This window comes from Chamaea fasciata, unplaced genomic scaffold (genome assembly GCF_029207755.1).
Source record: "Chamaea fasciata isolate MVZ Bird 193981 ecotype frontalis unplaced genomic scaffold, bChaFas1.0.hap1 SCAF_2, whole genome shotgun sequence".
NCBI lineage: Eukaryota > Metazoa > Chordata > Aves > Passeriformes > Sylviidae > Chamaea > Chamaea fasciata.
In genome coordinates this window covers 67,451,754-67,479,372 of record NW_027094087.1, presented here as the reverse complement: position 1 = coordinate 67,479,372, position 27,619 = coordinate 67,451,754, and the positions used below count along the sequence as shown (strand labels likewise).

Genomic DNA, 27,619 nt, shown 5'->3' with positions numbered 1-27,619 from the left:
CAAATAAATAGCACATTTCTTCCTGTTTCCTTTGGAAAAACAGATCATTGACAATGCAAAACAATCTAAACCACTACTTTTAACAGAATGTTCTGTGCAGTCTGGAATTCCACAGAAGTACAAAATATCCATGCCCAGACGCTGAATTTTATTCCAAGCCATTTTCACTCAATGCCATTTTATAAACTGCTTTCTGAGTAAACTTTAAGATACTGACCAGTGAAAATACCATAATAAAACTTCATTTTAAATGGGACCTTAGTAAGTCAATATCAGGAAGGCAATTTTTTCCCAGGGTCTAATTTCAGAAGTGCTAAAAGTCATATCATTTGAACTAGATGCAATTGGGGCTGCAAGTACTCAGCGCTTTAGAAAAGCATGCCCGCATTGTCAGACTCTGCATAATTACATTTGGCTCCTCATCAAAGAGAATCACTCAGCTCACACACAAACCACAGGGCTGGATAACAAAGCCACAGATTTGTTACCAGCTATCAGGCTGATAGTACTGAACATGGTAAGGCAGATGCATGGTCTCCCTCCACCAAACCCAACCAACCACAGATCTCCTGCATGGGAAGAGCCAGATAAGATGTTTTCAGAAGCAAGATAAGCCCCACTAACACTCACACAGCTTCTGGATTAGACTGCGCTTATCAACAAGATAAGTGCATAATTAAAAGAGTTGAGCCCAGCTGCACCAATCCAAGTAGCTGCATCTGTAAATTAAGTGGGACCCATTTTATATCATCAATGTTGTTTCTCATTGATTGAAAAGATCAGGTGCTCAAAGTGTTCCTTTTCATAAAGCAGAAGCAGGCTGTTTAATGTGAATTCAGATCCAGTGAAGAGTAAGCCATTGATACAGCTACACATTTTTGTCTGATTTTTTTCCTTCTTTCATATATAGAAAAATCCTTTCCATTGAAGACATATACCTACTCAGAGCTGCATAATTTACTGCAGTCAGTCACTGCCTAGATAAACAAGGATTAAATCAAAACACATTTTTATGATTTTCTTTGGCTTAAAAAATACCAGTTCTTCTAAGTAACTTTTTCCTTCTGAGTTCCTGAACTTTCACTTCAATTACTTATATTTTAAAGGAACTGAACAGGATATTAGCAACATTATGTAAAGAAACTGAATTATATCCTGATGCTAGTATTGGAATATCTCAGTTTTAGAAATAATGTAAGTCTCCTAAAAAGGTCAGTATTCATTAAACATACTGCTAAAATTGAATTCAACACATTTGAATTGGCTCAATAAAATTCATAAGAAAAGGCATGTATCAAGGGTTCCAAAAACGAAGTTAGTATAACCTCCTGCAGGAAGGGTTGAAAAGCAAAAGGAACATTATCAGTACTTTTCTGTTTTCTATTATTGCAAAAGAAATGGTTCCAAAAATTTCATCTTAGGTGTATTGCAGTTGACATCCTCATCATGTTATTGATGCTTTTATTACTGAAAATTTCAGTCTTGGATACAAATAATATACCTTGTTTAGTAACATCTGCGTGCAGACTGCAAAGTATTAAGGGTTGGCTGGATTGCTAGAGCTCAGTTAGGGAATTTGGCCACAGGCTCATTCTTTCTATATGTCTGGCTACAAAGACAAAGGAATATTTTATTTTTCTAAGGGAACAACAGAAATGTCAGGGACAAGAAGTGAACAGAAACAAAGAAAAAATATTAATTCAATCTTTTCTAACACAGAAAAAACATTATAATTCTTCTAACTAAAAAAAGAATAGTCAAAATAGAAGAAATACAGCAATAAATGCATGAGCAATAATGCACGATCTTTCCACAGCGCAGAAAGATCATGTCTGAAAAGGCAAAACCTTTTCTTCTAGCTATGTCCACAGAACAAAAATAACGTTTGAGTATCACTGTCTAGTTGGACTCTGCCCCAGAAATGAGACTCTTTGAAGCATTCCATCTTAGCAGGAAAGGAATGTATCCTCTCTGGTACCTTCACAGAAGGCAACGGGCAACCAAGGCTGCATCTGGGTGCCAGGTGTGCAGTGGACACCTGTGCTCCTGGGAAACAACACGGCTACTGCAGAGCAATGGATCTGCCCTGCTGATCCCCACTGCATGGCCAAGTCTACTCCATGCTTAGGAGCCACGAGGCTTGTTTTCTGCCCAGCCACAAGAACAACTTGCACAGCTCAGTCTCTTCCAGATGTTCAATCCCTCTTTAAAGAGGACTGAATTGAGTAAAGCAGAAAAATACTTAAACAGAAGTATGTCTTCATTTTGTGTATTTGCCACTTTTTTTCAAGTACAAGTCACTTAATAGTCTGTGAACACTACCTATTGACTAACTGTAGTTTCATTCAATTTTGACATCTGCATCTGGGTAATGTGCACTTCTTTTGACTGTGTTAGATACTAAACTTCTAAAACGTCAAGATAGATTCACTTTTGAAGTACTTCTCTGCAAGAAGATACAAGTTCCATCACCGTTCTAACTTCTTACCATGGTTCAGACATCCAAATCCATGTCTCTGTCCACTGTTCACATGAACCAGTGAAAAACAAGACTACCAGTTGCTTTTATAGGTATCTATGCCTGTATTCCACAAGCTGCTCAAGGTAACACATTAATTAAGAAATGTGTTTACTTCTTTAGAGAATTAAGCAAGAATCATGCAATCATAGTATCATTAAGGTTGGAAAAGTCCTCCAAGATGACTGAATCCGACCTTTGGCCAAGTAACAAAAAGCAAAACGTGTCCTGGGCTGCATCCAAAGCAGTGTGGGCAGCAGGGCCAGGGAGGGGATTCTGCCCCTCTGCTCTGCCCTGGTGAGATGCCACCTGCAGGGCTGCATCCAGCTCTGGGGTCCCTGCACAGGAAGGACATGGAACTGTTGGAGTGAGACCAGAGGATGGTCACCAGCATGATTAGAGGGATGGAGCACCTCCCCCATGAGGAAAGGCTGAGAGAATTAGGGTTGTTTAGGTCGCAGAAGAGAAGGTCTCAGGGTAACCTAATTGTGGGTTTCCAGTACCTGCAGGGAGCCTACAAGAAAGCTGGAGAGTGTTTATTAGAGCACACAGGAATAGGACAAAGGGGGATGACTTCAAACTGAAATAAGGTAGGTTTAAACTAGATGTTAGGAAGAAATTCTTTACTCTGAGGGTGGTGAGGAACAGTGACACTTGCCCAAGAAAGTTGGGGATGCCCCATCCCTGGAAATGTTTAAAGCCAGGTTGAACAGGGCTCAGAGATATCTGGCCTAGTGGAAGGTGTCCCTGCCTGTGGTGGGGGTGTTGGAACTAGCTTATCTTTAACCTCCCTTCCAACCAAAATCATTCCATGATTATGCCAAAATCAACATTTGGGTATCAAAGGATTCTTGTTTGTTTGTTTACGGGTAAGGGACTCATAATACTTAAATCACCTAAATAATTATGGCTTATATAAAATGCTTTATTTAAAAAGGAATGAGGTTTCAAGAACAAGCTTATCTAACCACTCCCTTCCTTCCATGAGATACTTTATATATAAAGTATTGTTGAACTGCTTATGTAGAAACGTCATCTCTTGGGCCTCCTTAGGTCAAAGATAATCCCTTGAATTCCCCTTGCAACAACCAGGCAGCCTGGTCACATCTAAGTGCAGAGGTATGACCCCTACTCACAGACATTACTTCAGATTAAGCATAACTGCTTACCTTGGCAGGTAGGAGCTGAAAGTGCCTCTCATGGAGACAAGATACGCTGAGGACCTGCTCCTCAGGCTGGAGAGTGAGGGGCAGAATAGAAGGAGGGGAATCTGCAGGTGGATGGTCAAGAACTGCACCAGCCACACAAGCCACAAGAGCATGTACAATGACTGAGAGAGATTACAAGAAACATTTGAATCTGAGGTAGAATAATTGATGAGGGGGAAAGATGGCTGAGCAGATGGGCTGGTCATATAGAAAAAAGAAAATTAAATCAGAACGTACCCTTTTCACCTCAACAGTGACAGGGAAAGTCACCCGGGCTTAGTCACTTCCTTTTTCAACCAGAATTTCTGAATTAACCAGTCATGCCTGAAGATTAAACACCACAAATCTGCTTTCAAGAGTGATTGTGCTACTACCCCAAGTATTTTTAATTATGACACCTCACCCGTCATTCACAGTGAATATTTAAGCAGTGTTTTCCGTATGAAAATGCTGATTTTTTAGTATGTGTATTAGTATACAAGCATTGTAATGGTGGGCCTGAAATCCTACTGGGCTTCATGCCTTAAAAACCCAAAGGAAAAAAACAGCAGTCTATGTCTCCAACAATCTGCAGTATAGGTATGCAATAGTCACCAGTCAAATTTAAAATTATGGGCTTAAAAGCAGAAGATGACAATACTGGTAATTTAACTCTTGTCCTGCTTTGAGTTGTACCATGGCAAAGAAAACATCTTTTAAGAGGGATCCGATGGTGAATTAAGAAAAAGGAGATGCCCAGCAAACCCCTACAGTAAGGGACAACATAGAAGGAGCTAGCAAGTGCTTTGCTTGCAGCACACACAATGCAGGCTGACATCATGGACTTCAATATGGGAACTTACTTCAACAAACAATGAGCAATTAGTAGTGGGGATAGGGTAGTGTCCATGGCTTTGTAGTAGAGTACACAGATCACAACAACTCTTTTCAACAGAGAGGGGAAAATCAGCAATACACATGAAATGGTCAAAGCAGAAAAAATTACCATAGCAGTTTTACTTTGGACAGATTTCACATACTGAAGCCATTACAAAGCCAAAGATTACTTCAGGAGAGGAGGTAATGGATGAATTTCATATGTAGGGGTGAAAAAAGAAATGTGTATCTTCAATGCAGGACTTAAGACTTAACCATAATATTAACTTGTGGAAAAATCATGGACAGTGCCACAGATGATGGGTCTCAAAGACTGAAAACATAGAGGTTTTATCCCCAGGGTCTAAAGAGAGAGGGGAAAAGACCTTTGAGAAAACCCTCACGACTCACCCAGTAGTTCAAGAGGTGAGCCCAAGATTACAGTTTGGACTGAAGGAGATTTTTGGGATGCAGCAAGGAGGCAGGAATAGGATTTGTATTCACGGACCAAAAGAGAAAAACCAAAGAGAAACAGAGTTCTCAAAAGCTCCCTTACACTTAGAAATTATTTTTTCCTTGCAAAAACTAAGTTTAAGTCTACTTTTAAAGGCAACTGTGTTTTTCATTGTCCTGGAGGAATTCTGCTTCACAAAATTGAGCCTGACAGAATTGACTTTGTGCTGCATACCCCACTTTGCTCCCACTGAGTCTTGCAGTGAAGTCTGTAACACTGTGCAGTAGTCCCGTTTCACAGATGCAGATTTGAGGCGGGACAGTCAGCTACACCAGCTACAGGAAAACAGCAGCAGTACCACAGCCCATGGCTGAAAGGAGCGTGATTCTGTTGATTCTTAGATCCAGCTGCTCACACCTCGGGTTTCCTCATAAGGCTTGATGGCATCCACTGTGACAGATAACTGACAAAAACACTCAGAAGAGAAAATCTGTGAGGTTACCAAATCCTGACATGATGTATTACAAGGGAACAGGGTAATTAAAAAGGGAAAAACAACGGGATCTTCTCAAAGAGCTCGTAATATTCAGTGCCTGGAAAACAGATGAGCTTTAGCTAACAAAAAGAAAATCTCTTCAAAGTATATACTGCCCTCCTGTGTACAACTCGGTATTAAATCCAACAGCTGCAACTTACTTCAAAAATTGAAAGTAATGTGGTGCTCTGGTATCCCAGATAATGTAGGAACAGTGATAAAATCCTAGCACTAAGGAACAAATTGTATAGACAGTTCAGACCAAGGCGGTCATCATTGAGAAATGAATCACTGTCATGGGCCTTCATCCATCTTTTATGAAGATCATGCTGGATTCCCCAGCACCAGAAGCCGTGAGAGCTACAGAACTCCTCCTCTCTCACAGGCAAAAGATAAAGCACCCCCAAGCTGCCTCTGAACCCCACCACAACCACAGATTGTCCACAAATGACTGACTGTTTTAACTAAAAGTAATTTTTTCCAATTAAAGCTTCCAACAAACAATGTGAGTTTGGCACACTCCTGCTTAAATACTTACCTGTGCAGACAGAATTTCTTTGTTTGATTATTCTTGATACCTTCTTCAACAATTCTGTTTCTTTGGAAAAGAAAAAAACAAGATTTTAACTGCATTAAAAGAACTTCAATGTCAAAAATTAACTGCTTATTTCTGCTAAACAATGCTATGCTGTGCAGAGATCCTACTGCACTAGTGTACATCACTCTTCAGCACAATGGAAGTTTTACTCACCACTAAATACTTCCCCTCTACTTTTTATTTTAGCTTGCCCTTCTCAGAAAAGCAGGTCCTCAGGCAACTTCAGAGCAAAACTGAGAGCAAATTTACAGCCCCAGTGAAAGGTACACAATGTTTCCCATTACAAGTCATATTTGCACTTGCATGCTCTAAACATTAAATTGTAGAAGTCTCTTAAGATCATAGTAAGATTGATTTGAAAAATATTTGTCTTCTAGGCACACCATGGCTTCCTACCACAATTTAAAAAAATATTTTTTCAGGTAACTCAGTTACTATTTGCAATAATCCAGCATAATCTTTAGAGAAGCTAAGTAAAAACTTCAGAAGCTAAGCAGATGTGAGTAGCAAAATTCTCACAATGTTTACATTGCACACTGAGGAAGAGCATTATTGCTGAAATAGATTCTTTATTTCCTGAAACATTCCAAAACAGCAGTATACACAGTTGTAATCAAATATTAAGTCATATGCCATTATAAGAAAGCATTGATTAGTGCAACTGGATTTTGTAAAAGATCTATCAAAAAGATTTATTTGCATTAAAACTCATTTTCCATAAGCAACTGTTAATAAAACATTACAATTTTATTCTTTGTAATAAAGTACTGAAAATCAACGGTAGTTTTAGAGATCACTGTACCTTTGTAAGTGCAATGTGATTTATGCTGCCATTTTAAATACAAAACACTATGACAATAAATTAACAATTCAACAAATGGTGATAGACCAACAAAACCATGCTGACCCAGCTGGATGGTAATTTCCAGTGAATGCTACCTTTTTTTTTTGTGCTTCTGCAACATAAATATACTGCTTTGTATTGCCAGTGGTAAGATTTTGTAAGATGTGTTCCTAGAGCTAAAAAAGTACATTACCCCAAAAATATTATTTATGGCACAGAAAAAGTTAAATTATCTCTCTGTAGTTCAAGGTTCAGGCAAGTTTAAATGAACTTAAGTATACAAAATAAAATGTACTGAAAACACTAGAAAAAAATTAAAGCACATACATATGTACCCCAAAATTCAAAATAAAATGCATGATGTCTTTACACTGAATAAATTATCTCAGAACTTCAGTACGGCAAAGCTGCCCAAAACCAAAATCTCCTAGTTCTTTCCAAGGAAATATTCTTGTATTTTGCACATATATAATACTTTCTTCAGTTCCAAATGCCAATACTGTCATTGTTAAGTCTGATAACAATGCAGCTGTTCCAGGTAACCAATTAAGTGCAATATTTAGTGTTTGATAAGATGTTCATTTTTAAAAAATGACATGGCATTGTAGATGGTTACAGATTAAGATCCTGGGGAAAATAATACTCTACGACCCTCCTTTTCCAAATTATTGTTACCCAGCCAGCTGGGTAATGAAATCCACATTATGTGTCTTCCACTGCTGAGGGGTATCCTTCATCAATAGCAGCCGTCTCTCCAGTTCCCATCCCGTATCGTGCTCAGTGACGACAGTGGCTTTGGAGGCTGAAGAAAACTGTATTAACCAAATGACAGGGGGGAAAAAAATGGAAAATGAGGTCGTTATTTCCTGTGAAAGATCAAGGTAAAAGACATCATTTACTTCTGCAGTGACAATGACTTTGGGGCTTGCTTCGACACATTCCTCTGGTGTATTTCTGGCTACATATTGATGTACATATAAAGATCTATAGTGAAATTAAGGCTGCTTCCAATGAGAAGAGAACGAAAGATTTGTAAAAAGGATTTGAGTGAATAATTGTAATCATGAATGAGATGCCTCTAAATGGCAAAATTTGGTTTTTCAGGTCTAAAGGCAGTAAAAACATATTTTTGTCACTATGGGAACCAGAGATCTAATGGGAAACACTTTTCAAAAAGCTATTTCACTTAGCATGCTCATGAAAAACCAGCAGTTTATAAAAATACTGTGCAAGCTGCAAAGAATTTTGTCGGCTGAAGAAGAGCATTGAGTTCTGCTCCAGACCCTCTTTTATCTGTTCCAAGACATGTGACAACGTGTTTCCAGAGCCACCAGTTCCAGCACTGCAACTCCTGACAGGAACTCACCATCCCCAGGGTCCCCACCCTCACACCTGGGCTGATCTCTCACTCCTCAACGAGGATTTCTAAAACATTCCTGAGCATCCTCTAAACCCTCCAGGTACTATTGAGGCAACTATTTCAAGCAAAACTAAAAAGGAAAAACAACTATCTGAGTTGATCTAACTGCCAAGTCACTGGTAACATAGCAGGCTCTGTATCTAATTTGCCACAACCATAATTTTGTCACACCCCAATTTGCTGAAAAAAATGTGTTTCGATTTTGTGAAATGATTTCATATAAAAGCAGACCTCAAGGCTCGTTTTCACACTACTCTGCTTTTGTTGCAAGTTACTGATGCCTCCTCTCCCTTCCAAACGCACTTTGCTGTAAAAAGGCAGAGGGGTATGTTGTAAAGTAGGTAGTCGCAAAGTCAGTGATCAGAGCAGCATCAACTCTCTGCTACAACTGCTTTTTTAGTAGCAAAAACACTGCACTTAAGTAAAAACAGTTGGTTAAAGTTAGATTCAATCAAGCTGCTTTTGGGCAGCTCCACTTTGGTGCAGCATCGTTTATCTTTGATATAAATCCAGTTACTTGAGACTAAGAACATCCTCTGCCCGCTGCTGTTTTCTGCAGCTGCTGCTTTTGTTTCCAGAAAAAAAGAAGAAAGTATGTTTAATAATCTTAACAGGAAAAAAAAAAAATTAGCTAACTTGAAAATAATTGTAATACTGCTATGTATCCAGAGGTGAATCTCTGCTACAAGGAACTGACAGAAAAACATGCCAGTGATGAAAACTACTTCAGACAAGCACAAGCTGTCTGTATGACATCACATTGTTTGAGATAACAGAGTTTTGGAGGGGCTGTAGTGCATTTCTACTTTTCCATCACCAATGGACTGCAGTGACTGGCTCCAGGACAAGGCAGCAGGAATAAGCAAGCCCTGCTCCACGGGTATGCCTACATTCCTGCCACACTTGTACCTGGTATCTGGCATGATCCAGACCCTGAGCTGCTGACTGACTTTCTGGCTTTAGCTGGAACCTGTCTCATCACTGTGGCCCTGTCTGGAAACTGCTGACCCTGATCACCATCAACACTGCTCTAGGCTGGGCACTGCAGGGCAGCCCAGCTGTCCCTGCTCACCCTGCCCTAAGGGCACCTGCCCCCACTGCCCTTCACACTGCATAAGGTTAAGACACAGAGAACTGGAGGGTGGGGTCTGCAAGGAGCCCCAAGATTAGAGCCAGAAAGGGTTGAGGGTTGTGTGGATCCTTTTTGCTCAAAAGGAGAAGAAAAAAAAAAAAGAAAAAAAAAAAGGTGCTGTCTGACATCTAAGGGTAAGAAGAGATGGATAACACCATCAGAATTTCTTTATACCACTTGAATCTCTGATGGTAAGGAGAAAACCAGTTAATACTTAGCCAAGTTATTTATCTCAGCTAATATAATATTACAAATTATTAAAAGCCCTGCCTTATCCAGCGTTTTATTCTGTGCACTAAATACTTTAGTTCCCTAATGCAACCCAAATATCACGTGTCTAAGAACCAATTTTAAGTATCTAGAATACCAGTAACTTGGCTACTTAACAGTCTGGCAGAAGCAGGAAGACAAATTCGCTCTGAGTGTGCATTTCTCCCTGAACATCTGATTTACTTAAAAAACAAAAGAGCTGTTCTATTTTTAATCAAGTCATGACTACAAACACTATTCAAGTTTGAAAGAAGCTAGACTCTTAAACCGATAATCAGAAATACTATTCATTAGAAAATACCACTGGAAAAAAACCCTGAACACTGAATTCCTTCCAAGAAAAGTCTGTATGAACTGAAACCACTTGAATTTTTCCAAATGAATCAATAAAATTGAACAAGGGCATTAAAGAACCTGTGCTTTTTGAGTTTTATGAACTCTGCGTTCACACAGTGCAAAGACCATCCATCTTCAATGATCTCTGGTTTGGCTCTATGGCAACACAGGATGCTGCTAAGGCACATTTGAAGGAAAGGAGACAGGAGCACAGACTTCCTGGATTATAAATAGCATGGTTACTGATTTGAATCAGCTTCTAACAAAAACAGTGTTGAGAGAACAGTGTCTCACTCTCCCACTGAAACCTCTTAATTCTATTTTTCTATAATATTGTCTGTTGTATGAGAAGGGATACAAAATAGCAAGGGACTGGTCTTCATGACCCAGAAAGGTTCCCTCACATGTTGCTATGAAAGATTTAAGAGCTCTGCAGAAGAACACGAAGTAGGGAAAGGAAAAAGAAAAAAGGAAAGAAAACCCTCAAATATAAAGAAGTCTAACTGAAAGAGTTTCCAGCTGAGAGCAAAGAAGGTTATAATAGAAATCTCATGGTACAGTCTTCATCAAAGAAGGAACCTGATGGCTCTTTATCAAAGTTTCACCGCAGTTGGTCAAAATCTGTTGTCAGTCACATCAGTGTAATCCCCAAGTAACTCAACCAAAGAGAGAATGTGAACAATTGAACTTATTCTGGATGCAGCCAGTAGGTAGTGAAAAGCACAAAAATGATGAGAGCTAAAGAGTGACAGTTCATCCAACAGAAAATGAGGTGGTCACACAGCAGGCCCTCACAAGAGGAGGGATGTGTGCAATGGAAGAAATAGATGGAGGAGTAAACACAAGTTGAGAGAAGTTCTTCCTTGAGAAGACTTAATTCATATTAATTACAGAACATGCAGTTAAGAGTTTAAATCCCAGCTATGATAAGGTGATTGAAACACAATCTCTTTCATCAAGCCTATTTTATTGTTTGACCTAAAAAAAAAATCTGAAGATGAATTTATTTCTCATTTGTTCTGCATGCTAAAATTTGCACTTGCTTAACAGTACAGCTTATTATAACTATGTGATATTCCAGGATTCCCTCTGTGCCTATTCTCTCCCAGTTGCAATTGAAAAGATGCTGGTTCAACCCAAGCCTGTACTATCCAGGATATTTCCTTCTTCACAACACTGTAATGGTACAACTTGCAATTTTACAGACTACTGCCATTTACAACAAAAGGGATGCAGCTCTTTCTATGTGAGCACTCTAAAATTAGCTCATGCTGTGACACTGAAATAGCAGCAGGCACAAGTCTGGGAGAAGGTAAGCCATATCAGTTAATGATATGAGGTTTGCGTTTGTTTGGATTTCTTACTGACAAGGTGGCAATCCATTCCTATTTACATGTGACTACACACTATCCATTATCAGAGTTTACTAGGGGCTACCAGCATGCATTGTCCATCACTATTTCTGGCAAGCAATCTTCCCCCATTCAGTGACTCAGCACTGGGAGACAGAAACTTATGTTTTACAGTTCCACATTCAGGAGGTAAAAAAAATCCACAATTTAAGCCTAAGCCATCCACACGGAGACTGAGGCCTGTTCAACTCTCACCTTCGAACTGGCTGTGCAATTTTACTTCTGGGAATGCCACTGCCATTGACGGCCAGTGATGGTCTTGGAAGAGCGCTGCGCCCCACAACGCCTTGACCAGCAGTCTTGTTCGGCATTGGGATCCCAGTGTTGGAATACAGCTGCGAGCTGCTGGACACTGGAATACTGCTACTGTTACTACTCCCTTGTACGGTTGGGCTTACGTAGGCAGTAGCTTTGAGAGGCTGTCTGACAGACACTGGAAAATGTCCCACACTGTGAACTCGGTGCTGAAGCTGTCCTGGTGATGGAACTGTGAGGAGTAGTAGAAAATGAAGCAACAAGGTCAGCATGCAACAAATACAAACAGGTAGTAATGCTCATTTCTAGATAGATCTGAATAAGGATAAACACAACATTTATACAGTTTACTTGCTGATTACAAACTGCTGAAAAACCTCTTGAATCCACAATACTATATCCAGTAACACTGCACTGAACTAAAATATCCTGTTCCACCCCCATCCTGAAAAAAAATCCCAGTCCATATTCATCCTTCTTTCTCTCCTCAAAGAGATTAAATTAGCCATCATAGGCCCACGAAATCCACCTACACACTTAGAGCTTTAAACAGGAGAAACTGCTAAACATATAAATTACCACTGTTAGGTAATTTTGATTTTTGTGAGGTGGCTTGCAACAACCACATCTTGTTCAAGTATCATTCCATTAAAGCATTATGAAGCATCAAAGAAGTTTAAGCTTTATGCATAAAAACAATAAAAAGGCTATAAAAGGTCTTGAATCTAACAGCATATTCCACAGCTGATGTTATGTAAACTATCATTTTAAATCAATGCTATGAGCTCCAGAAGCTTTATATTTAGATTTACTACCCAATCCTGCCCTCTGGTGTACATCTGGCAAGCATCACTTTCCTAGGCCACGTACCAAAAGCAAACTGCCAAAAGCCTGAAACATATAAATTAAGACACTACATTTAGAGCAATCCTTTCTCAATTCTTTGAAAAAAAGACTTCTTTAAACTACCTAATGACACAAAAAAATTGCAGGGGAGTGATTAAATTAAACTATACTGCCAATATATTGTCATGGAACTCTTATTATAACATAGCTCCTAAAATACTGCAGCACAGCCACTTACTATAAATGTTTAAGAAGTGTTTCAGAAAAATGGAGTTTTATACACATACGTATGTAAGAGCATGAACACACAAAGAAATATCTATTTCTAAAATAATGAACAAAATTAAACTTTCAATGCACGACCATGAAAATCTGTGGGAACCTGAACTACTTCCACTCTCATATTCAAGCAGGAAAAAATACAACAAAATTACCCATCAGTCAAGAATATTTTCCAGAAAAGAAGCAATTTAATTATTTTGAAGACATTTGTAACTTCTGCTGAAATTTGAAAGAAAACATCCACAGGCCACGTTTTTTCCAACTTCTCCCTCCAAAATCTCAAAGGAAACGGAGAGCCTAAGTTAAATCCCTTCTTCCCAAACTACTTATTTTTTCCTCTTTGCTTCTGCCTATGTCCAGTGAAAATCACTTTTCCCATTTACACTCCAGAACCTCAACCCCTGTGCTAGAAAAGATGGGTTTGGATCTTGATCTATCTTGCCCACATTCTACATTAGTAAGTCTTCCACTAGATCAATGCTCCTTTCATTCCCTCATCATTAAGTCACCTAAATTATACCAATTACAGAGCAATTTTAATTCCCCAACTCAACAAGTATATTATACATGAGAATATAACCCTCTTTTTACTGCATTTCCTTCAGAAGTGGTTCAACTTCAGTAGAAGAGACATCATATATTTTAAGATAGTGTTTATGCTGTACAACCAGCATTGTATAAATTACCAAGAAAAGCAGTTTCCAATTGTAGTATCAAAACTAAAAATGTGAGCGTACATGAATTAACTGCATTTTTGGTGTTTCTATAATATTATTATTTATTATTGCTATTATTATTATTATCATTATTATTATTATTATTATTTCAGTTTTAATGCTAGCACAAGATAAATTGGCAAAGAAAAAAGTGAAGCAACTTTCAACAACAAGACTGGCAGAATTTACTTTCCAAAACAGAAACTTGGAAAATCCTGAGGTATATTAAAATCTGGTGCAAAAGAACAGTTTGCTTTTAATTTTTCATAGAACAAAGGATCAGTGACCAGGACGTGTATTCTACCACTTTATCAATCCCTTGCGCTCAGCCAAAGAACACAGGTACTTACTACATGACTGCATCCTTGAAACCCCATTACTGGCTCCATGTAAATTGGAGTCAAAGCTCTGACTATTCCTCACAGTGACAGGAGAACCAGCAAAGCCAGCAGTACTGCTAATGGTGGGGGTGCTTGGCATCCGAGCGAGATTAGGCATGCTTCTGCGGAGTTTGTCTGGAGCAAAAGAAAACAACATCCATGGTCAGGTCAGAATTTCCAACAAACACTAGCAGCCTCAGCGTCATTTCTGTAGAAAATGAGAAATGTAAGAAACTATTTCAACAGAAAGCGAGGTTTTGCTCTACCAGAAGAGTATGAGTATGTTCTTGACAGCCTTCAAATTGAACCATTATGACTATTCTAACAGCATGATTATTCACAAGTGATTTTAAAGACCCCAAGGGGCAGTACACGTGCGGAACTGCAAGGATTTAAACAATAAATAATGATGACTTTCACACTGATGTGTAAAGTAGGTCAGGTGAACCATGCCCTAAATGTGCCTGTTTCTTTGCAGTGAATACAAAAGGAAGTCTGCACTGGCAGTCTGACACAGCTATTTACTCTGTGGATGTCTAAAGACAGGTGAGAAATCCAACCTAAGTGACTGAAGTCTTGCTTTCAGGTGCCAGTAAGATGCTAAATAAATCCATTCAGAATCTAACCTTGTTAGCATGTTCAGTTTCCACAGGCAGCCAAATGCAAAAACTGCAAAGTCTTGAGGCTGTTCAGCTGCTTGGAGCCCTGGGTTGATATAAGAATTTTCAAATCTGGTGTCTCTCCCTCCTACCTCACTTGTGGTACCTGATTTGGTAGGCATTTTCAGAGTAGGTTTTCTTGTAGGGCTTTTCACAAAAAGAAAGCTGCACATGTCCCAAACGTTTTTAGGCCAGATATAACAGCTAAGGAAAGTGACTAAGAGGTCAGAAGTCTGCAATCCCACTCACACCAGTTGATTTGAAGAGAGAAACTGAAACCTTCCTGACGTCTCAAGGCAGCTTCCCAACCACACCACCATGAGATAATCTAAGAGAAAACTCTTCTGGTTTCTTCTGCCGTCAGGCCAAAAGGAGAAGACTCAGTTTTTTACAATGAGAAGGGACTGAGAAAAAGGCACAGATTGCAGGACCTGGTCCTGTGACGTGACAGACTTCAGTAAAACACCGCTGTGGGAAAATCACGGGCATTTTTTTAATTGTCATTGACAACATCAGTGGTTGTCACAAACAAGGTCTGCCTCTTGGCCAGGTCCAGAAGCACAAGTGCTGTGCCCTGCTGAGGTGGCTATGTCCCTCCTCACAGCATGGCCAGCACAGAGGTCACCAGCTCCTGCTCCTGACACAGGTTCCAATGGCTGGCAGGTTCTTACACTGCAATAGAAAGCACGAGTGCGCTTGTCTTGCAGCAGCAGCTACGACTGCTCTCTTCCACAGAGAACAGAGCATTTCCAGATTGATGTTTTGATTTTATGCACAGGAACAACACAGCTCACTGCTTGCAACTGCTGGCATGGGTCAACCTCCTGGCTCATACAGGGCTAGTTCAGTTCACAGAAAGAGCAGATTTATTTAGGAATCTCTGTTGATCAATCCACATAAATATACAACCTATTTAGCACCATCATTAGCTCCTCTAATCCTTAAAGCTGCTAACAAGTGAAAAGTAATAAGACATGACAGAACAGTTCTATCTATACAAGTTATTAGGAGCCACTGACAGTAACTTTAATATATGTGATGCCTATGTAACGCCAGCAACCTGTGTCACAGGCTGTGCGTCCAGCAGGAAAAGGAAGTGTAAGGTTTGAATATCTGGAAACTATAGAGTACAGTCAAATCCTAATAAAGAACTACTGTACGGACAATCTTTCACCAAACGAGTCAGAATTGTTCTTCAGTGACTAACTATTGACAGTGGCAAACTGAAACTGTCAATGGTACAGCAACGAACATTAGCAAGGGAATTACCACTGTGGTACAGCCAGGTAGTAAGTATTAATATCAGTGATGTAATAATGATTAAACAGTCAGAAGGCTTCCAAAACTGTCCCACGGATGCAAACAATACCACCCATACAGCTACTGTGTGCATCTATTTCTAAAATATTCAAGAATTTTGCAAACTGAAGAGGGAACTGTCACCCTATGATGCAATCCCTGGGCAAGAGTGGAAAAAAAATAATGAATATGGGATGGCTGTAGCTACAGTTAATTCCGTTGTCCTAGCCTAGCCTTTCAAAGTCCTATGTCCTGAAATCCTAATTCAACATTAACAGAACTTGGTAAAAAAATGGTTTGAGCAGTAGGATGGCAGTAGGGAAGACAGCACTGCATAAAGTATCTGTTTAAGTATCATGTTGTATAACAGAATTCTTTGGACTCTACATGCTTTTCCACTCAGGGACTGCATCAGCCATCCCAGGCATTATTTGTGCCTCGAACTGTCCAGTGGATGCAGCTACAATAGCAGAAAAACAGGTACGGAAGTAGCTAGGATTTCCTCCATGTCTTGGGTGGCCACGTCTTTTGCCTGCTGTTCATTAGTCCCTTCTGGTTCCAGCAGCTTGCTCTGCTGCTGATTCATTCAGTCCTCAGGCAGCAGATTCCTGCTGCACCTGCAAATTCTCATCCATCAAGCAGCTGCGTTACTTCTTTGATGGGTCCTTGTGTCTGCTGAGATAAATGGCCCTGAAAAGCAATGAAAATAGTGGGTCAGTTTTGTGTTTGGGGAAAACCCAGAAATATTCGCCTTGATGGCATTTTGCAGCTTTCATCTCCTTGAACGATGCATCCTCCATCTCCTTGAAGTTTGTTCTGTCATGTGCTTCCCTCCTAAGAACAGCGGAAATAGTCTAAACAGACATTTTGTTTTTACGAAACGATGGCTCTTGTGAGCTTAACATATGGAAGCAGAAGGTGGGAATCCTGTGATTTTAATGTTATTTCAGGCCACTGAAATGTGACTAGATATGAACTTGCTGGAAATACATGAGAAGAAAACAAAACTATTTTTCCAAGCTGCGTTCCTTTCCAGACCTTTTTGCTCTCCTAAAACTGATGAGAAAATTAAGAGAGAAGAAGTAGAGATGTACTCTCAGATGAGAATTAATTTGCTCAAATAGTCCAGTTTGTGATGAATGCTGGAATTTGCTACAGTTTCTGCTACCTCTTCTGCACTAATCTGGATCAGTGGCAAATCTAAAAAAATCATCAGTTGCTTGCAGTTTGTGTTTTCAGAAAGATGTGGATATTAACACCAGTAAGGGACTTCAAAGGACCTACACCTGTTCAAGAAATGACTGGATGTGGCACTTGGTGCTATGGTCTAGTTGGCAAGGTGGTCATCAGTCAACAACTGGAGCTGATGATCTTCAACAGCATCCATAGTTATTACTGTGACCCACTACTGAGTCTCAGCTGTAGTTTAGGCTGAAAAAAATCATGGTGTTTAAGTAGAATGCAGCCATATAAAGCACCACAGGTGTATCTTTGCCTTACCCAGCCTTTTTTGAGATAAAATATAATGACCTACAGACATTGTATTGTTGAGGTATTTTTATGTGTGAAGAAAATTCAAGGATAGGTCACGGGGAGTTAATAATCAGTTCCTGGTTCTTACCACCTTCTAAGAATAATTCATGCATATACACACGTGCTTGTCATTTCATGAGCTTTCTTTAGGCAGGACACATTGCCCTTTCACAGATTTGCAGCAGAACTGCCTACTGCATGTTTACACTTTTCTTCATATGTGGCATCCATGCTGAATTAGCCCGCCGCCTCTACAGCACAAGAAAGGCTGGGAATTGTGAAATACAGGATCCTATGTCCTCAACTGAAAATATACATGAAAAGGCCACCCCTCAGCACAGATCATATTCACTACTGCTAGAAACAGGTCAAAATGCAGGAAAAAGTGCCCCTTCTTTGTCATACATTCCACAAAATTACCGTGAAGACAACAGTTCACCTCTCACCCAGCTGCTTCAGGTCTGATTGTTTGCCAGGAAGTTCTTCCCCTTATGCTATTTCTTCTCCGAAGTCAGCTCGGGGTCAGTGGCTCAGCTTCTTTCTGGCAGGACACCAGAACAGGCAGCACCTGCCTTCTGTCTTCTGATCCCTGGACCACTGGTGGCCGTCCCTGTTCCACTGCTTCTTTTTTTTTCCCTTCCCTGACCTAATACTATCACTGGCCAAAGATTAATTCCATGTTGCATGCAAACAGACCTTGTCCTTGGAGCAAAGCTGCCTCAGAAGAGGTACACTTTTGGTGGGCTGCCAGATGGGGACTTCTGTAGCAATCCTTGGTCAGTATCATCTTCTATCTGCAAAAATGCCTCATCCAATGAGGTTCTCCTTACAAGGAGGGCTTAAGTTGACTCTACAGTGAAGTCTCTTAAAATATGTTTATTCCTTCACAGTTATTCTCTGCAAGTGTTGTCCATGTTTTATTTGAACAAAAGAACCCCCAAACCTCACCAAAGCACAGAACTGTGATACAATGAATCAGAATTATTACTGTCTCAGAGAAATCTGTATCACGCTTTGAGCTATGTTAGCAGTTCCTTACACATTTAAATCCTTCACACAAATCCTGCAAATTCAATTCGGCCTTATCTGTACTGTATGCACAAACAGGTCAGGGTAAAACCATAAGGAAAACACCCATGCTACTCGATTTTAAATATTATGGTCTATATTATGCAGACATTCAGAGTGTGTTCTGAAATCCGTAACAAACTTCTAGACTCTATTACAGCTTTTCTCGTAGACTCTATTACAACTTCACTTTATGGGATTAATTTCTCCTCCTCATCTCTGAAGACCTGAGATGAGTATCCGCATTATATATGTCACAGGTATAATATTTGTGACATCCCAAATACATCAGGGTCTTTTTAATGGTCTGAAGAATCACAAGCTGATACAACAGAGACATCAATGTGTAAAAACACAAATACAGATTTAAAGCAAGTCCTTCAGTTAAGTGAGTGATGCCATTCTCAATAATGTCAACATCTATTTTATTCAGAATTATTATTACTTCACCTCATCCTGGCTTCACATGCGTATGTCTCCCACCACAGATAGTTAGAGCCAATTAAAGATTTTTCCATTGCCTTCCATGAGCTGTCCCAGTGATCACTGTCCTCAATATAATCCAAAGGTAGCGAAGTAAGACTATTTTACTCCTTTTCTGTAATAAAGTCTGCAACCATTTCCTAGAGAAAATTCTTCCTTTCTTACCGAGCAAGAGAGGTTATGAGCAGAAAACACTTTGTAAGTCTATGCTGAACCTTTATCAAAACACAATGTACTGCTGCTCTTCTGTGTCTGGAGTTTGCTTAAAAAACCCAAACAAGTAGAAATCACAGCTGTAGCTTTCAAAATGAGGCAACTGCCAATGATGTCCATAAAATTTTTGAAGTGTAAGCAAGAAAGGTATTCATAACTAATAATTTCTGGAAAATTAAAGCAAAGTTTTTCAAGTGAATGGTATCTGTGGTTTGTTTACAAACATATATGCTAAAAGCAACATGAAAAGTTAATAGAAAATATACATTAAGATTAACCAGATTGAAAGCATTCCTACTCCACGAACCACGTCTTTTTCATCCAGCCCTTCCTACTGTACAATAATAAACTCCTTACCTGAAATAATTTGTCCAAAACACAAAGTTTCCAATTTTCATGTACTATAAAAATGGACACTTTAAAATGCACATAAAGTAAGTAGTACTAGGATGAAAGGTTGTGAGCAAGCTGACCTCAAGAGATAGAAAGTGGGCCTGAGTACGAGAAATTCAATCCCATTTCAGTATCTTGTCTATCCTGGATTTTAATTACTCTGGATGATTTCACAGCACTATCATTAACCATTACTTCCTGGTTTCAGAAAATTGTAAGTATAAAGGGCAAAAATACTAACAGCTATTAAAAATTAATAAAATTACTAAGCAGAAATAAAATATATTTTAAAAAGTCGAAGTGAAAACAGTTACTTTTACATCAAAGTAACAAAATGAATGTGTATTTATGGACAACATAAAGCAGAAACCAACTTGGTTTTATGACGGTTGATAGTATTTCTTATATGAAAATGATGATATATAAAGTATTCTTGGTATTAATAGTTAGCAGGTTTTTAAGCTGCTAACCAGTAACTTCTAAAAATTAGACTAAGGGGAAAGAAACATAAGTCTTTTCACTACAAACATACTAAAAGCTTTATTAAAGTAAAAAACGTGCACTAACCAGACAAACTCATTTCAGCTACTTACCACAGATACTTAAAAGATGTTCACATCCTGTCTCTCCCAGATTTTCTTTAAATTATCTATTTCTGACCCACCAACCAACTGCAAAATCCCTGAAAATCAGAGTACCTTAAAAGTTTACAAGTAGAATTTTTCTGATGTAACTCATCATTACAGAAAATTCAGCTGATTTAGGAGTAGGGTGTAATTAAACAAGGAAAACAAAACCATATTTCACAAAAAGCTTATCTATTACTATACTGTTGCCCGAACTGGCAAAAAAACCTATTAGAAATCAAAGACAACATACACACTCTACAGACAGTGTGAAAATGCTGTTTAAAAGGTAACAAGTACACCTACAGCTCATGCTACAAGTGGCCCCAATACACCTTAAACACATTGCAACATATTTCACGTCTAAACATACTAAGATTGGCACACACCTGCCACTTCATGCTAGCGTTTACCAGGAGCCTTCCAGTACAGCAAGATATTGGGGACTGGCAGTAAATGTGACTGACGCCATTCACTCAGATATGAGTGGGATAAAGTAAGATAAAGAACTTGGACCTGAGAGTGTGGGATACATGGTGTGGTGTGGTCCAGAAGTATGTAATTTTATCTTCAAATAGAGGTACAGCAATTTAAAACAGGGCAGAGTGTCAGTATTACAGCAGGAGCAGCGCTTTGCTTCAATACGTTGGCAAGAACAACGTATGAGCTAAAAAATATGGCTTCAAACACAGCTGGAAAACATCTGACAGACTATTCTCACACCCAAAAAAGGCAGAAGATCACCAGAAACTGCAAACCATTTATCTCCTACCTAAAATGCAACCCTGTGGATGGACAACAAGCAAACCTTTGGCTCTAGTGAGAGACCAGACACCTGGTGCACAAGTCAGTGCCTGTGTGAAGGTACCTCATGGCATCCCACAGACCCCGGGTTGTTTCTGGAATCTAAACAGCATTGACACAGGGTGATGGTGAAGACAGGGTGCATCAAAGTACCTCATGTAGCTCTATCCAGGCAGCTGAATTAGGCCCATCATACACAGGTGGACACCCAGATCTCAGCGTTTAAATGTAGGTGTTTCTCATCAGGCAACCAATATTATACTCCTAAAAGAATTATTTAAGTTTTCCAGGTTTATCACATCTTCACCATATTTTTCACATGCAGGTAATTAAGTACCTCAGCTGGAAGAACATGTCAAACAAACATCACCAAAAGCAAGTAGGGCAGCATCCCTCAAACTACTTGCCTAAGGCAAAAACTTGTAATTAGGCTAAATGTGTTGACAGGTTCAGTGGAAATATTGTGTCAAAGATAAATATTGTGGTTTTCACCCCAGACTGAGCGTCAAAATTCAAAAGTTACTTGTTGCTTATTCTTCTTTTATGAAAAGCTCTGTGAATGCAGATAAAGAAGAGGCCAGGCCCCTGACTGTACATACAAGAACGTAAGTGATCTCTCTGCGGGAAGACAAAAGAATAAAGATTTCAGAAGACTGTTGGAATGGCCAAAAACAGCACAGCATGTGGTATGTGTGACTTTATTATTAATTATGGAACATGCTTTCCACATACACTAAAGGCAGAAAGTAAAGGTTCCATTTTCCCATCTTCCATACCCTTCCTTCTCAACTGCCCTGGTAAACTAGCAGTGTGGAACACATCATCCATCACAGACAGCTTCAGACAAATTCTTGTTTTGCAGTCCACCTCCATTTCAATGTGTAGGAATTCTTGAGAGACAATGAAATTGTTGCCAGGATGGTAAGTGCTGATGACAAGATGTTGCAATTACTACGCAGACATACTCAGTACAGTGAATACTTGACTCCTTACCTCCTTGTCTGCCGAAGAACACAGTCAAAGTAAAATGTTTCTCACCGTCAGTATTTGCCACTTATGTGGATCAGAGTTGCATGTGTTAGAGGCCGAAGGTGTAGAAACTGAGGAGATAATTCCCTTCTAAAGACAGTGGTACTGATAGAAACTGAGGAGATAATTCCCTTCTAAAGACAGTGGTACTGACTATTATAGCACTTTTTGTCATTCCTGCACAAAGGTAACTCAAGTCACATATCCAACCTCTGGGTTATGCCAAATACATTATCTAACACCACAAAGTTCTTGAGAAAAAAGTCAATCAGGTGACAAAACTGGTGGTCTTTTACATTTATACACTTCGAAGTTAATAAATTAGGAGTGTAATGTTTTTAGTGCCTTAAAGGTTCCCATGCCTTCCCATGCAGGAAATCCAATGCTTAAGCTCCACTGACATGGAAAATGAAATAAATTATTCAAAACCCATTTGGGAGCCACATAAAAACATGGCAGCAACACATCATCCTCTTATTCCTGAACAAAAATGCCCCAAAGCCTTCCTTTCTCTCTCCCAACATTTCTGCAAGCCCAGCAATGCTGTCCCACTCTTGTACCGACAAGAGAAGTAACATTAAAATTAATATGGCACAAACACTGTACCAGACACCCACGCTGCTCTACCCTCTGTTAACATCATCTCTCCTTCTGTACTGCCACTTGTCAACTATACTTCCATGCCATGGCTTACTTTGAATAGAAGTGGTTTGGGCACCCACCTATCATGTCTTGTTTGGCAGAAAAGCCAACATGCATATCTTTAGCACCATAAATAGCAACTTTATGTTGTTTTGAACAACACATTTATTTTCTTGCCCAAGGGTGAGCTGTAACCTGTAACATTACAAACAAGACCCTGGCTGGAAATGGACTGTTCAGAATTAACTTGGGGGAAAGATTGAAATAGGTATAGGAAAGTAAAATGCAGCTAAAAGAAGAAAAACGTGATTATAATAACAAAAGAAAATAAGTTAATAGCAACAACGGAGGGAAACTTAAATGGTGAGTAAGCACTGAGAGACAAATCTTCCAGATTCTGGAATTCACCTCAAATGCAGTGCAAAAATGCAGCAATATCTCAGGATAGTTTGGGAAGGACATTATCTCAAACTACTTTAACGATCAGCCCCATCAGATCTGGAACAGAAGCAAGGTGCCATAAGCACACAACACAGCACAGCTGCATTAACAGCAAACTCAGGAATAAGAAAGAAAATTAAAACTTCAAAACCTGGATCTGTATTTTACTGCATCCACAATGGACATGTGTACATCAAGCCTGAAAACCCCAGAGGTTCTTCTAACCAATTATTAGTCTGTTAAAACATGCTCTTCTTTACTTTTTGTTTCTTTCTTCACTTGTGATCATCTTTGTAGTATTTTAAAACAGAGTGAAGCAACAACTCTCATGACCAGGTCACAGATTGCATTTTGTAGAAAACTGCTTAACAATAACATCCCTTAATCATTTACGCAGGCTTAAATTATCTGTCACAATTTATGTACAATTCATCTTTAAAATGGCACTGGCACTTGGCAGAGAAAAGACCAGTTCTCAGAAAGGCATGCAACCCACCTCCATTAATCCTATTTGGTTGCTGCTCTGGAGTTTGGGCTTGAGGAGAGTAGAAGGGCTGCTGATAAGTGTTTGTAGGGAATTGTGGGGAAGTAGGGCTCCTCCTGCAGTCCCGGATACTGGAGAAAGTCTGTGAGTGAGGAATCCCTCTTTGGAAAGGGGAGCAGCGAGTCAGACGTGGCTGCGGAGGTGGAAGGTGGTCAAACTCTTCCTCATCCTCAAGACTATAGCGATCATATTCCTGGTCACTGCATGTCCCTTTTTTTCCCGTGTGCAGAGAAACACTGGAAGTGTGCCTTGACACAGATGCTGAAGTTGAAGCATAATCTTGCCTAAGGCCTGTAAATTTCAAGAGGAGGATGATTCAGCTTCTGCCAAGTGATTAACTCCTAATATGCACTTCAATCTTGAAAACTACGCAGGTATGTAGACAGAACTTTACAGAAAGAATTGAATTTAAAATGTAATCAGGTGGAAGATCTGATGTAGGATTCATCTGATCTACCTTTCAGGCATTTAAGCCTAAATTCTTTCTCTCAAAATCTTTTTAAATAAAACAATAAAAAAAGAATACAGGAGTCTCCAAAAGATGTCTTAGATGCCTTTCTTAAGAGGAACCACTCTCAGGAGGCACCTGTTTCTCTGCCAATAAAGACTACACAAGTACTAAGTTATTAACTTCTCAATACTCTTAATTAGAAGAATTACACTTACATGAGTTTTCCAAGCTACTGTTATTGAACTTTTGTATTCACGCAACAAAAATATCTGCAATGACATTTCTTAAACTTACAACCCATCTAAATCTTCCAGCTCTCCAACCTCCCTGAACAAGAATTGGTTCCTGAAAGCATCCAGTTTCAAGGACAAGGTTTCGTGGTAACACAGCTGTATTTTATACAGGTACAAAATCCTACCACCCTCTTCTCAAAATGCTAGGTTTTGAAAACTGTCTCACTTTAGCACCACCATGTAAGAGCCTGTTTGCTTCAGGTTAAGTGAGAGGGAAACATTCACATCCCTTGCCCATCCCTCCTTTCTCCAGATGCACAGCAACCAAGGAAAAAAACATTCCAACACTGACAGTAGCTACAGATAACCTTCCTAGACTTACAAGAAGCCCTAATTTTTAACAGATGTCTTTGCTTCATAATGGAAGCTTCTTAATATGCTTCCTCTCCTCCTCCTCGAGTGGGAGTCTCTATTTGAGGCTGTGAAGAGAGCGTGCCTGCGTGCACATACAGAACTGCCACTTTCCACGGGATTAAGTGGTCAACAACTGTCACATGCTCAAACATTCTCCAGCAGCTGCTGCTACAAGGATGAGACAATCAATTGCACCTGACACAGATATGAAGAAAAAACAGCATTTTTCTTTCCAGTCTGCCAATGCCCTGACCCCTTAAAGAACCAAGTACCTGAAGTATTCTCTAAACCTCACTCTGAAGGAGAGGAGCACAGCTGTCATTTAAGTAAGGCAATCCTTTGTATCTTTGACAGTCATAACTTTTTTTCATTTTAAAATTAGAACTCTTGTAAATTTCTCTGCTGAACATGATGCTGAGTGCCACCTCAGCAAGTTCTGCTGACAGGTGATCACTCTGCCTGCTCAGTCTGGTGGCTTCACCCAGATCACAACTCTAATTTTTTCTTACCATTTTATTATTTTTGTTTTATATAATCACTTACTACTTGGTACTTTCATTCAGGCCCTGTCTGTGAATTTCTCTTGATTTTAATCTCATCACTTCCTCCTTGATATCTCACTTGGCACTAACAGGGTGCGGGATAAATACTCCACTTATTGTCTCAGTGACCTGTAAGTCAAATGCCCTTAATTTATAAATAAAGACATTTTACAAAAACTACTATTAAGCAAAACTAAAATCTGTATCAAAGAAGACTCTAGGCTCAGATTTCTGCATTTGTGCAATTACTAGTTTCAAATCAAGATACTAAATTTAAAGGCCACAATTCAGCATTTAAGGGGGATTTCATTTCAAAACTCACCTAAAAATTTAAGAAAACTGAAGTGGAGCCAAAGAAAGCCAAGAGAGCTTCTCATTTTTACCTTTCTCATGAAATGAATGCATGAGCAAAATGCTTTAGCATCTTCCCTCTCCAGAAATAAAACTATTTCAATTCTTATTCAGAGAAATATAAACATTAAATTTTGAAAGATCCAATACCAGTGCAGATTAACCTGAACCCAACAACGTGCACACCTTCTCCATGCAGGTGAAGAGTACTTCCAGCTGCCACTCAAGAGGCAACACCGTTTAAAAAATAATTACTTGACTGAGACCAGCCTGGAGCAGTTTCAACTGTTATGGGAAATCTTCCTCAAATGGTTATGAAAACCAAAAAAGTGCCACCTACTCTCCTCCTGTAGACGAGCCATGATCTGAACATCAGTGAGGTCCTGCAGCTTGTATCCCATGGAGATGGAATCATCTTCAAGCTCTGAAGTGCTCAGTTCACTGTCTATTGATGACTGTGGACTCAAAGGGGAACTCCTAGAAATGTACCCTATGTAAGAAAACATTCACTTTAGGCTACAAACATGTCTGGCCACCTTCATCCAAAATCATCTGCTCTTTACATTACAGTAGCTTAAAACATTTTCTGAACAGCATATAAAAACCTTCAGAAGTGTAATTCAATTCACTAACAATTACCAAAGAGCTTTGATATTAATGAGAAGTAGTAAGTGTAGGAATGGATCATTAATTCCTCATCTTGTTCCCAAAATAGCATTGCATAGCCCAGACAATGAATAATTTACCCAATACTGTTCTGATAAAGCTCGGATTAGGGTAGTCTAACCAACATCTGCATCTCTCTTACGGGACTGTGGCTCTCCCTACTCTGTTTTGAAAAACCAGTGGATATGTGCCACTGACTTCTGCTCAGTACTCAAATGTTGCATCAGAGCCATTTAGCTAAATTTTACTATTTTTTTAACTATCTATGATTATCATATAAATCAATCACAGTGACAATTAAGGTTGAACATTATGCAACAGAGAAAGCATTGCTTCCTTCACAGAGCTACCTTTCAAAAGGATTCTACTTTTTTCCCTGCGTGTGATACTAAAATATAAACTAATCTGCAATTAGTTGCATGAGCTAGTTGTTGTCCAACTTTAAAGAAAAATCCCATCAACTAAAATAGTAAACAATTTTCTAATATCCTCTGGACTACCAGAGACCCATAGCCTGTAGGGCAAGAACTGCTGAGACTACAGCTCACCAGCTGTGCTTGGATCCTCTAGCACTGCTGAAAGCAACCACCTAAAATTCATCCTAAATTCAGCTATTTTCCAATAATATCTCCAGAAGAAAAGGACAGACAGGGGATTACTTTGCTTTGGAAGGACTGTATGGAGTAAATGTGTTTGCTTTCTTAAATGTGCAAGCCACAGCAGTCCCTGAGGTTCAGCAGAGGTAGCAACAGCTGTGCCCTTCTGGAGCAGCAGAGGAAAGCCAGACAAGGTACTTGAGGGTATCTCAAATAGCATGAGCTCATTTAGGAACTAGGCTGCATCCCACTGAATAGGAAAGACACTTCACTCACATGCAGACAACTACAGCAGGTGCTCTGCCTTGAGCTGTTTCTCACCCACAGGGCCCATATCCCTTAAAAAAGGGCTTTCTGCAGTGATTTCCTGCATTGTAAGGAACACTGCACACAAATCGGTGTGACACTGATCATCAGCCCATCCTCAGCCCATGCCTGCTCCTGCCAGCAATAGAATGTTAATGCCTCTCCTCCAGAAGATTATTTTCTCCACTGCCACTGAAGTTTAAGAGAAGTCAGAGATACAGTCTGACTCTTGGTATCTGTAGTGAAGAAGGAAAATGCAAATCCT

The 27,619-nt window shown here is 39.5% G+C and overlaps 1 protein-coding gene across 3 annotated transcripts in view; it reads right to left on the bottom strand.

Annotated features, from left to right (window-relative positions):
• Positions 1 to 6,711: 6,711 nt before the first annotated feature.
• SLAIN1 (SLAIN motif family member 1) overlaps positions 6,712 to 27,619 on the bottom strand; it is a 51,201-nt gene continuing 30,293 nt past the window's right edge. For 2 of the 3 annotated variants that reach the window (XM_066176329.1, XM_066176330.1), the window contains 5 exons: positions 26,127 to 26,276; positions 23,748 to 24,086; positions 14,032 to 14,196; positions 11,778 to 12,069; positions 6,712 to 7,824 (listed from right to left, as the gene is read on the bottom strand). In XM_066176329.1, the coding sequence (XP_066032426.1) occupies positions 7,749 to 7,824; positions 11,778 to 12,069; positions 14,032 to 14,196; positions 23,748 to 24,086; positions 26,127 to 26,276 (1,022 nt within the window). In that variant the 3' untranslated portion in view covers positions 6,712 to 7,748. The remainder of the gene's footprint in view (positions 7,825 to 11,777; positions 12,070 to 14,031; positions 14,197 to 23,747; positions 24,087 to 26,126; positions 26,277 to 27,619) is intronic. The other variant, XM_066176331.1, reaches the window with a different exon arrangement.